The sequence below is a fragment of the Verruconis gallopava genome (assembly GCF_000836295.1).
Source record: "Verruconis gallopava strain CBS 43764 unplaced genomic scaffold supercont1.25, whole genome shotgun sequence".
Taxonomy (NCBI): domain Eukaryota; kingdom Fungi; phylum Ascomycota; class Dothideomycetes; order Venturiales; family Sympoventuriaceae; genus Verruconis; species Verruconis gallopava.
The window spans coordinates 390,971-402,519 of NW_015622161.1; the positions used below are offsets into that span (position 1 = coordinate 390,971).

The 11,549-nt window shown below is 52.9% G+C and overlaps 4 protein-coding genes across 4 annotated transcripts; 3 read left to right on the forward strand and 1 right to left on the reverse strand.

Moving 5' to 3' along the window:
* Window positions 1–1,142: 1,142 nt before the first annotated feature.
* PV09_06957 (uncharacterized protein) lies at window positions 1,143–6,811 on the forward strand. Its single transcript, XM_016360668.1, has 3 exons — window positions 1,143–1,991; window positions 2,046–4,454; window positions 4,517–6,811. The coding sequence occupies exons 1-3, from the start codon at window positions 1,569–1,571 to the stop codon at window positions 6,089–6,091; spliced, it is 4,407 nt and encodes a 1,468-aa protein (XP_016211654.1). The 5' UTR covers window positions 1,143–1,568; the 3' UTR covers window positions 6,092–6,811.
* Window positions 6,812–7,302: 491 nt separating this feature from the next.
* Window positions 7,303–9,440, reverse strand: PV09_06958 (uncharacterized protein). Its single transcript, XM_016360669.1, has one exon. The coding sequence runs from the start codon at window positions 7,975–7,977 to the stop codon at window positions 7,459–7,461; it is 519 nt and encodes a 172-aa protein (XP_016211655.1). The 5' UTR covers window positions 7,978–9,440; the 3' UTR covers window positions 7,303–7,458.
* Window positions 7,954–9,512, forward strand: PV09_06959 (uncharacterized protein). The gene is made up of 2 exons (XM_016360670.1): window positions 7,954–8,923; window positions 8,982–9,512. The coding sequence occupies exon 1, from the start codon at window positions 8,373–8,375 to the stop codon at window positions 8,919–8,921; it is 549 nt and encodes a 182-aa protein (XP_016211656.1). The 5' UTR covers window positions 7,954–8,372; the 3' UTR covers window positions 8,922–8,923; window positions 8,982–9,512.
* Window positions 9,513–9,604: 92 nt separating this feature from the next.
* PV09_06960 (uncharacterized protein) lies at window positions 9,605–11,416 on the forward strand. Its single transcript, XM_016360671.1, has 2 exons — window positions 9,605–10,031; window positions 10,106–11,416. Exons 1-2 carry the CDS (start codon window positions 9,650–9,652, stop codon window positions 10,927–10,929), a joined length of 1,206 nt encoding a protein of 401 aa, XP_016211657.1. The 5' UTR covers window positions 9,605–9,649; the 3' UTR covers window positions 10,930–11,416.
* Window positions 11,417–11,549: the final 133 nt, after the last annotated feature.

Here is an 11,549-nt window from a genome sequence, read left to right on the forward strand (position 1 = left end):
AGCTTGCAAGCTCATTGGGCAGTAGAGGCGAGCTATGCGCAGTCTTGGCTATTTCCACGTGCCTGAAAAAAAAGTGACAGCGTGGAGAGCCCGAAACCAAAAAGTTCCGGTCAGGATGAACTATGCATTGCATCCAAACTTGAGATTTTTTACCTGTTATCGCTTTGGTTGCACTTGGATACTTCTTGTTCAAAGGTTTTCCAACCCAAGTCTTGGATAGCGAGACTAATGACAGTACGCACGGAGAGATCTGTCGTAGATTTCCTCGAACGGATAGGCCCGTTCCTCGCTTGCTCCCATTTCATTTTGCTTTGGGATATTAACAAACATCACATCCACCTCGGCAATGCAGAACATGTTGCTTTGCGGGGGATTAGAGAAGCATGCCAAGACTGAGCTTAAATTTACTCCTGCCTGCCGTTTCATCGCAAAAGTTAAGGTACGGCTGGCCTAGTGGTGAAGTCGGCGTATTGCGAGCCGTGTTGACCGCATGTTAGATCCGAAGCTCGCTAACCTTATTATTCAAGCATTGTTGAATACTTGAGTCGGGCCAAGCTTCGGCGCCGAAACGACGCGTTGAAGCGAAGCGGTACCGGCAGGTTCTGCTCAAGCGCACGCTGTTCAGCCATTAAATTTCAATGCCAGTTCCCTATCCCAGCAGTAGTGCGGACTTCGAATTTGAGTAAAGACGCGAAGCTGCCGTAAAGAAATTATCGTGGACACCAGAAAAAGATGTAGAACGGGAGGCAAAAACCGTGAATGAACGATTGCAATCAGGGAAGTCTCCCATCCATGCAAAGTCGAAGCTATTTCCGATTGTATCCCTGCCGGAAAACGCGCCCATATAACGGCCATATTGACAGAGCGAGGATAACTTTACGCCGTGGTGTTGAACCTGATGCGCATGTTGAAGCTGTGCAATGTAGCCAAAGGACAATGCCAAAAATGGTAGATTTACCTGGACGGGACAGCATTTGCTCCCGGTCCGTTAAAACGCGGCTTAACGCCGACGATCGAATTCCATCTAGCTTGCGAATCCTCGTTTCGAACACTCCGCTGCTTCGTATAAGATAAAAGCGGCGCCCCTATTAGCGTGTGCTGAGAAATCTGTTCAATTGAAAAGGCCGACCGCCCGACCACTAGGCAGACATCATTCGCCAGCCCTCGTGTGTGCACCCTCGGATGCAAGGTGAGCCAGGATTACTATAACACTTTCGGAGGGCCTTGACGACCCCTCTCACAAATCGCGATACCGCGGGCGATCCTTTTCTCCCCGGATCTTTCGTTAGCTGAGATCCTGCGAGCGTTGTGATTAGCTAGGCACGTCATTTAGAGCGGCAACGGCTGCTTCCAAAAGAAAAGCGAAGAGACTTGTGGTGCGACAGTTTCGGACCCGGCAGTTGGGCGCGACCACTAATATTGCCTGACCTTCGTCATGACTTATAGCATCTAAAGACGTACCCGATTTTTATCTGCCTGCGTCTCCATACCTTCTTTGCACTTCATAGTCGTTCACTTTTGTTTACTGTTGGCATCACCGTGGACTTTCTTCTCTTGTTTCCGCCATCATGGCGCAGAACGACCATGACTTGGAGAAGAATCTCGCCGACCTCGACCCCATCGGCATTGCAACGAATAACCCTGCACCGCAAGAGCCAATTGCGTCGCCTGCGTTGTCAAGAGTGTCAAGCAGCATGTCTGACGACTATGAAAACAATACCGGGAAAAAAAACGATGCGGAAAAACATTCGGAAACGATTGAACCTATAGCAAGACCGACATTGAGCAGAAAGCAAACTAATGCGACTGCGGTCACCGAATTGTCGCAGACCACGGAAGCGACTGAGCCGCCGAAACGCTCTCTCTGGAAGAGAATAAACCCGTTGAAGCGGAATCCGCCTCCAGTACCTGAGGTTCGAGGACCTTCGCGCGAATACACTGCTGGGTTCTTCAGCCTTCTCACGTTCCACTGGGTTACCCCGCTTATGAGCGTATGTACTATTTTACCGGCCATTTATCAAAACTTCGGCTAATTTCTCTTCTAGGTTGGCTATTCCAGGCCACTCGAGTACAACGATCTTTGGGAGGTGAATCCCAATCGTGCTGTCGATCTCTTAAGTGGAAGGCTGAATGAAAATTTTGCTAAGCGTCGACGTAATGGATCTAAGCGTCCCCTACTCATGGCCATCTACGACACTCTCAAGGTAGAATTTTTGTTCGGCGGCCTCATGCAACTCATTTCTGGCTTGCTACAAGTCATCTCACCGTTCATTCTGCGATATCTGATTCAGTTTGCGAGCAAAGCGTGGTATGCGACGCACAATGGCCAACCGGCACCTCCAATAGGTCATGGTATCGGGTTGGTCTTTGCTGTCTCTATTATGCAGACATTGCAGACGCTTTGTACTAATCACTTCCTCTATCGCGGTATGCTTAATGGTGGCCAGGCACGTGCTATGCTCATGGCGGTCATATTCGACAAGGCCATGGTTCTGTCAGGGCGAGCGAAAGCCGGAGGCAAAGCTATTGAAGGTCCTCAAGCCCCCCCTAAAGGAGTGCTCCCAGGGAGCGAAGCAGAAAAGAAATGGTACAAAAAAATGCTTAAGCAAAAGACAAAGGGAAAAGCGGTTGCTGTACCAAGCAAGCAGGGTGTCTCTGGGGATGGTCATGGCTGGAGCAATGGCCGCATAATCAACCTGATGTCGGTCGACACCTATCGTATAGACCAGGCATTTGGAATGTTTCACATGTTGTGGACGGCGCCCATCCAAGTGCTCGTCACGCTGGTCTTGCTGATCATTAATCTGTCTTACAGTGCGTTGGCTGGTTTTGCCCTGCTCGTTGTCAGCATGCCGCTGCTGGCGAAAGCAATTCGATATCTGTTCAAGCGCAGAATGTCCATCAACAAAATCACTGATCAGCGCGTCAGTTTGACACAGGAAATCCTGCAGGCTGTGCGTTTCGTCAAGTTCTTCGGTTGGGAGACGGCATTTTTGGACCGCATCTTTGAACTGAGGAAGAGGGAGGTTCGGTCGATTCAGTGGTTACTGGCTACCCGCAACGCAATCAATGCCGTTTCTATGTCGATGCCTATCTTTGCATCCATGTTGTCATTTATCACGTATTCACTGTCGAAGCACATCTTGAACCCGGCTCCGATTTTTTCATCTTTAGCGTTGTTCAACGCTTTGCGAATGCCGCTAAACTTCTTGCCATTAGTGCTTGGTCAAGTAATCGACGGCATAGGATCTGCGAATCGCATTCAGGAGTTCCTGCTCGCTGAAGAAGCAGCCCAAGACATCGAATTTAAGTACGACATGCCGACGGCCATCGAAATCGTCGGCGGTGACTTTACCTGGGAACGGACGCCGACGCAGGACACCGAAAATGAAAAGAGCAGCCGGGGCCCTGGAAGTCTCAAGAAGGAAACCGCAAAGAAGTCATCTAAGGACGGTAAAACCGCGAGCAGCTCTGACAATTTCGGGGGCGAAGGTTTGGATACGGCAAGCACCTTGACTGAAAACCCACCGTTCCAGATCCGCAATGTCAATTTGTCGATAGGTCGCAACGAGCTCGTAGCAGTCATCGGCTCAGTTGGGTCCGGCAAAAGCTCGCTTCTGGCAGCACTTGCAGGCGACATGCGAAAGACGGCCGGCGAGGTTAGTCTTGGTGCGCAGCGCGCGTTTTGTCCTCAGTATGCTTGGATCCAGAACGCGACAGTAAGGGATAACATTTGCTTCGGTCTTGAGTTCGACCAGGAGTGGTATGACAAGGTGGTTGATGCTGCGGCTTTGCGACCCGATTTTGAAATGCTTCCAGACGGCGACCGCACTGAGATCGGCGAGCGCGGCATTACCGTCTCCGGCGGTCAGAAGCAGCGTTTAAACATCGCGCGTGCGATTTACTTCAATGCAGACATCATTCTCATGGACGATCCGCTATCGGCTGTCGATGCTCATGTTGGACGTCACATTATGGACAAGGCGATCTGTGGGCTGTTGAAAGACAAATGCAGAATTTTAGCCACTCATCAACTATGGGTTCTCAACAAATGTGACAGAATAGTGTGGATGGAGGACGGCCATATCGAGGCTGTCGATACGTTTCAGAACTTGATGGCGGGTAACGAGGGCTTTCAGAAATTGATGTCACAAACGGCAGTTGAGGAAGAGCAGGACAAAGATAAAGAGGTTGATGAAGATGAAGCGGAGGAGGAAAAGAAGGGCGATAAAAAGAAAAAGAAGAAGGCCTCTGCGTTGATGACTGCGGAAGAGAGGGCTGTCGAGAGTGTGAGCTGGAGCGTGTACGCAGCATACATCAAAGCGGCCGGCGGCTATTGGGTGGCGCCGCTCGTGTTTTGTCTGCTCGTACTCACACAATGTGCGAACATCACGACAAGTTTGTGGTTGTCGTGGTGGACGTCGGACAAATTTCACTTCGCGACCGGTTATTATGTACGTCAACCATGTCTCAGATTTCGAAGGTGCCTATCATGTAGACTGACTCTCACCCACAGATAGCAGGCTACGCGGGCTTAGGCGGCGTCCAAGTTATACTGATGTTTCTATTTTCGGTGAGTCTTTCGATCTTTGGAACTACCGCGAGCAAAGTTATGCTTCGCGATTCCATGGCTCGTGTTTTGCGGGCGCCCATGTCTTTTTTCGACACCACGCCTCTTGGACGAATTACGAACCGCTTCTCGAAAGATATCGATGTTATGGATAACAACCTGACGGATGCTATGCGCATGTACTTCATCACCCTGGCAATGATCATCGCGGTCTTTGTGCTTATCATCGTCTATTTTCACTATTTCGCGGTCGCGCTAGGTCCGCTCTTCATCATGTTCTTGTTCTCGGCTGGCTACTATCGTGCATCGGCACGAGAGATCAAGCGCCACGAGTCCGTCCAGCGGAGTTTTGTGTTTGCGAAGTTTTCCGAGGCTGTATCAGGAGTCGCAACAATCCGCGCATATGGCTTGCAGAAGCATTTCTCGAAAGGTGTTCGCGAAGCTATTGACAAGATGAACGCAGCGTACTACATTACTTTCGCCAACCAGCGATGGCTGTCTGTTCGGTTGGACGTAATTGGAAACTGCCTGGTCTTTGTCGTTGGCATCCTGGTGGTGACGTCGCGTTTCGAGGTCGATCCCAGCATTGGCGGACTTGTCCTGTCTTATATCTTGTCAATCGTGCAAATGATCCAATTCACCGTCAGACAGCTGGCCGAAGTGGAGAACAACATGAACTCGACTGAACGAGTCCATTACTACGCGACGCAGCTGGACCAGGAAGCCCCTCTTAAGCTGAAGGATGTTCGGGACACGTGGCCAGAGAAGGGCGAAATTATTTTTGACGACGTGAAGATGCGTTACCGACCAGGCCTTCCGCTTGTGCTTCAGGGATTGACACTGCACGTGCAACCTGGTGAACGTATCGGTATCGTCGGCCGTACGGGCGCGGGCAAGTCAAGCGTCATGAGCACATTGTTCCGCATGGTCGAGCTTTCTGGTGGTAGCATCACTATTGACGGTGTCAACATCGCCGAAGTTGGCCTGGGGGATCTAAGGTCTAGGTTGGCCATCATCCCTCAGGACCCAACTTTGTTCCGCGGCACGATACGTTCGAATCTGGATCCGTTCAACGAGCATACTGATCTTGAGCTGTGGGCTGCCCTTCGACAGGCGGATCTCGTTGGGGCGGAGACCCAGATGGAGGACAAGTCGGCCCGCATCAACCTGGACTCAGTGGTTGAAGAGGAAGGCCTTAACTTCTCACTCGGTCAGCGACAACTTATGGCCCTGGCCCGTGCTCTTGTTCGTGGGTCTCAAATCATTGTGTGCGACGAAGCGACCTCGTCGGTGGACATGGAGACGGACGCAAAAATCCAGCAGACGATTGCGACGGGGTTCAAGGGCAAGACGTTGCTTTGCATCGCTCACAGGTTAAAGACCATCATCAATTATGACCGCATCGTGGTCATGGACCAAGGTCGCATTGCGGAACTTGACACACCAATTGGCCTGTACGAGAAGAACGGGATTTTCCGAAGCATGTGTGAGCGAAGTGGCATTAGGAGAGAAGATTTTTGAGCCCCTTTGCATGCCAGGTAATCGGCGGCTCTATACTTGGTCTCCATGATTTTTTAATCTAGCAAGCCGGTATTCATTTTTTTTTCTTTTTTGGCGTGGGATTGAAGGTAGAAAAGCAAAGGGAGCGAAGGTGTTTCTTTTTCTTCTGCAAGAACAAAGCATGTTCAGTGTGCGGTGCATCTGCCGGGTGTCAGGCCAAAGGCAAGGGCAATTTGCATTCACTGGTAGCGTACGGAACAAACATGTGTAGAGAATTCCTGTTGAGCGTGCGAGCATAGGATAAAACATACGACGGCACAATGGTTCAAGGAGCGGGTAATTAAAATAATGGAAAATAGTCTGACCATGCACCGAGATCGAATGAAGAAGGTTGAGATTAAGGTTCGGGACAGCCTCCTCGAATCATGGATGTGCAATTTCGATAGGCGACTGGGGTGGATGGTGATTCAATCCAATCAAAAGGGTGGCTTGTGAGGAAAGGCAGACGTCTGAAAGGAGCAAGGTGGAGATGAAGACGGCCGACTTTCTTTCTACTGCGTAGCAAGGGAGGGTGGAAGACGATGGGAGGGAGTTTCAAACTCTCGGTCACACTCCGCACCTCCGCTCACGCTGTCTGAGCGAAGAAGTATGGAAGCAGCAGGAACTGTAGGAGTGGCCGCAGCTATCTAACCGCTGCCAGAGGGGTACATACTCGTAGCACGGGGACCATGAACTGTGGAGACTGTAACCTTAATTTTTGAGATCGTTGGCGCTAGCTTAAATGACTCAAGGCCGGATTGATGGGCGCACGTACTGCATTTCAGTCCTTCGCAGTGCGCGTGCACGTGTGCATGTGGGTGAGCGTGTGTGTGCGTGTGGCTTGACGATGGCCACTTGCACGAAACGACATTGGAGAGTCCCACTTTTAGGCGCCAGGAACGGGATCCGAGTGGAAGCGGAGAGGCCGGACTAGTCCTGGTCGGTGCTAGGGCGATGAAGAAGAAGACGAAGGCGATGAAGCAGCAGAAGATGAAGATGACGACGGGCGGAGGTCCGCTCGCAGAACTCATGAAGACGTGCCCGTCGCTCCTTCCGCCCACAAGAGCTCTGATGGGCTGACCAACGTGCAGGAGCGACCGGGCCTTCGAGCGGCCCGTTGACTTGTGCGAGTTGCGGGTTCCGAACTGGGAAATGGGATGGATGAATTGGAATGCGTGGACGGATGGATGGCCGAATGAGCGGATGGAATGAATTGCATGAATGAGCGGATGGAATGAATTGCATGAATGAACGGACGGAACGAATGCGTGAATGAACGGATGGACAATGAAGCACACGCGTGCTCTGACGTGCCGGTGCAGCCATCGCGACCATGGTGTAGTCGCCTCTCATGCGCGGCAGCTGGCACCCAGTCGCCCGTCCGCTCTCGCTCGCCGTCGCCGCCGCCCGCTTCGAATCCAAGACGGGGACGGGGAGGAGCGAGGAGGGGGAGATTCTTCCATCGGGTCCGCTGGTCTGCTTCTCTTGGGCCATGGCACGAACTGCCTCGTTCTGCCCACCTCGCCCCCTGTGCGCCGCATTGATTGCGCGTGCTTTTTCGCGGCTTGCCACTGCGTCTCGGTCGACGTATCACACGCTCGCCTTTCGATTCTCGTTCCGACCAGCTTGTTTGCTGCCATGCCTGGCCGTGCTGCCATCCCGGCCACGGCCCAACAAGTCTGGACCTCACGCTTCAAGCACCAAGTCGAGCTAGCTTTGCTCTCTACCTGGCCGTCCCCTACGCTAGGCACAATAGTAGCAACCGTTAGCTGCTGTCCGCAACGCGCGCATCCGCTCTCCACAAAAGCCTGGCCCCGTTGCGGCCCACTCCCAGCACGTGTAATGTCTGTACGTGTGCACGCTTGCATTGCGAACTGAGTTATCCCCTTGACCCTACTACGCCCTTTCCTCCCTTGAGAATTACGCTGTCCCTTCGCAATCTCTCCTCCTTCTTCCTCGTCCTCGGCCTCGTCCTTGCCCAAGCCTGGCCAATCCACACATTCGACCACCTCCTCCTTGTTTTTCACCTGGTGCCTCTACGCCTCCCTGACACCTTCCGTCGTGCGTGCAAGGCCTTCTGCTGCCTCGTTCTCTGCACGCTTTCCGTTCTCAGCCACCCAGGCCCTCTCTGCGAGCCAAGGACAGTGCTTGAAACCGTCGCCCCATTCTTCGTGTGCCAATTTCACCCACCGACAGCGACAGCATTGTCTTTCCCACCGAGGTACATAGCACGGGCTCAACGCACGATACCTTCTCAGCAACCATGAGCGAAGATGAGAAGGTCACTTTTGGCGCAACTGTTGAAAGCCGACCGGCGCCTCCGCCTCTGTCGCCGTCGAAACCGAACTCTATGACGGATGCACCTCCGAGTCCCCTGACGACGACGTCTTTCACTCCCGCTCACGAGTCTGCCGACCCCTTCGATCCGCCATGGACACAGGGCGGTCCCAACAGAGCGTCGGCAGACCATAAGCAACCTCACATCACCACTCATGATCTAGAATCGCAGCGCGAGCTGGGCCTCGCGCTGACGGGCTCGTCTCGCACAGGATGCAAGAGGAAAGAGGACAGCATGTGGCCAAGTCTGAAGACGCAGAAGGCTAGGGCCAAGCAGCAGAAGCGAGAAAAGAGCTGCAACCCCATGGCAAGGATGGGCAGGAAGCAAAAACTCATTGCTACTCTCGTCATCGCCCTGCTTGTGGTCGGCGCTGCGGTCGGCATTGGCGTCGGCGTGTCGAAGGCTGTAGGCGGTGGTGTGACCCAAGTCGGCGGTGGCACGCGGCCCATCGGTGACGGTCAGAAACGGCTCTAGACGTAAGGATTCCCTCCGTTATCCCGTCCTTGATACCGATGGGAGCTAACCTGAAGCTAGCTCCATTCAACCCGTATCAACTTCACCCTTTTTTTTTTGCAGTGCACTTGCCAGCCCAAGTGCAGACGAGCCACCGTCCATCAAGGGAGCCATCCGCAACTATGTGGCGCGAAGAGCGCTTCCCTTCTCAAGCCACGCTGCTTGACTGTTCTCACGAACCCACTTTCTGATACCCGTACATATTCTTCTCTTCTTGCACAGTTTGTTGTTTGCATAAAGGTTATCAGAGCGTTGAAATCATCGGCATGGCGTCTAGGAAAAGGTTGGATAGGCCTGCTGAGTGTCTGGTGTCATAGAAAATGAGGCATGGTAGTCAAGACATGAGTGCAGCGAGCTGCGCCGTTGTGTTTCTCTCAGCTCACCCATCTCTTTACGGCAACGGATGCTGTTGTGTGGGGCGAGAGCGAAAATGCATGTGGTTCTATATGCAGAGGCGGAGACTCGCCTGGGGCAGAATGGGGATCGAGGCTGGTTTTCTGTCGTAGGCGCTAAACAATTCAAAGATCCGTCATCGAACAAGGTCACACTGAGCACCCATGCACATCACCAGGGGTCTCCTCCGATATCGCCCATGATTTTGTCTAGTTTGAATCTACGTCGCGAAATACGTTTCCCTCCGCTGAAGCCACTCAAATACTGCGCCGGAGACGAGTTTGTGCAGGCACATAATGGCGATTGATTGCGGCGCTACATCTCTACCGATCAGGCGGAAACAGCTCAAGGATGGCATGGAACACCTGCGAGGCTTCGTCACCGTCGACCAAGACACGGCTTCAGGTTCAGCGTTGCCCGTGCTTTCTGCAGATGGTGAGGACGCGTATGGCGTTCCTGCTTCGTTGGAGCCGATACGTAAGCCCAAGACGAATTCTGCCGAAAACGTCGAGAAACGATCGGATCCCTTTCAGTTTGGATCGCGTTACTTGGAAGACGGGGACGACATTTTCGCATACAACGCGTGGGACCATGTGCAGGTGGACGACGCATACAAGGCGTTTGCGGAACAATGCTACCAGAAACAAAAAGAGGCGCCTGTGAAGGACTTTGACAGGAGTACGTGTGTCATGTCAAGACAGCTCGCGGATCAAGTAGCGCTTGTTCGCCTAGCAAAAGCTGATTTACTGCAGAGCGATTCAACGAACATCCCGAACGACAGTGGGACAAGTTCTATTCGCACAATGCAAACAACTTTTTCAAGAACAGGAAGTGGCTCGCGCAGGAGTTTCCCGTGTTGAAGGACGTCACACGGGAAGATGCACCAGCCACGGTCCTCCTCGAGGTTGGAGCGGGCGCTGGAAACACGGCGTTCCCGATCCTGAAGCTCAACAAGAACCCACGGCTCACCATACATGCGTGCGACTTCTCGAAGACGGCGATCGAAGTCATCAAGCGTCACGAAGAGTACAGCAACCCAGACAACGTGGGGAGGTTGGAAGCAAGCGTGTGGGATGCCGCGGCTGAACCGGCAGCGAACGAGACGTGCAGCCTTCCCGACGGCGTGGAAGCTGGAACGGTCGACGTCCTGCTTATGGTCTTCATCTTCTCCGCGCTTGCGCCGGAACAGTGGGCGCGAGCGGTGTCCAACGCGTGGCATGCGCTGAAACCTGGCGGCCTCGTGCTGTTCCGAGACTACGGCCGCGGCGACCTGGCACAGGTGCGTTTCAAGAAGGAGAGGTGGATGGGAGAGAATTTTTACGTTCGAGGCGACGGCACGAGGGTGTACTTCTTCGACGAGGACGAGCTGCGTCAGACGTGGGGGTCGGCAGGGTTCGAAGTGGCAAGCTTCGGAGTGGATCGCAGGATGCTCGTCAACCGCCAAAGAAGGCTGAAGATGTATCGCTGCTGGATGCAGGCCGTATTCAAGAAGCCGGTGTCGGAACAACGGCAGCAGAATGGCGATCACGATCGAGTGGACGAGGAAGCAACAGTGACGTCTGCGTCGACCATATGAGTGTGGGATGAGGTTACGGCAAAGAACGTTTGCAAGTGCCTCGACCTCGAGATGCAGAGCGGTATTGTTTGGGAGCAGAAAAGTCTCGCGGAGAAAGCGATGCGCGGACCGGCATGGGCCACCGGCTAGAATTAAGAGCTTGCGGATTTTTTATCTCTGGGCCTTGATCTGGCGAGACGAAATAGATGTTGACGAGGCAATGAACACGTAAGAAGAGCCGCAGGTTTGCTTGTCTGAAGAAGGTGACGGCAGTTCGTGCACATGTTTGGAACGGATTGGGCAAGAACCATGGCATTGTATAATTCCCATGTTTTACGTAAGGCTGGCACGGCCAAATGATCTTTTTCAAGTAGCGATCTACCGCGCCGAGTCTGCGCCCACATGGATCATCGAAGCGTTGAACGAACACGCGAACAGAAGAGTAGAATACCATTGGACGGTAGACGCAAGGCGAGCAACCGTCTCTAGAACAGACCGACCGAGATTGTGTGACAATGGATGACGTCTGTTGCGTAGAACATTCGTTTGCCTTTCTCAACTTCTCCCCTTCATTTCTGTATGACCAGGCGGCATGTTTGCTTGTCTGGCTTCTTTGTGAACAACGCTAGTGAAGAGAACCT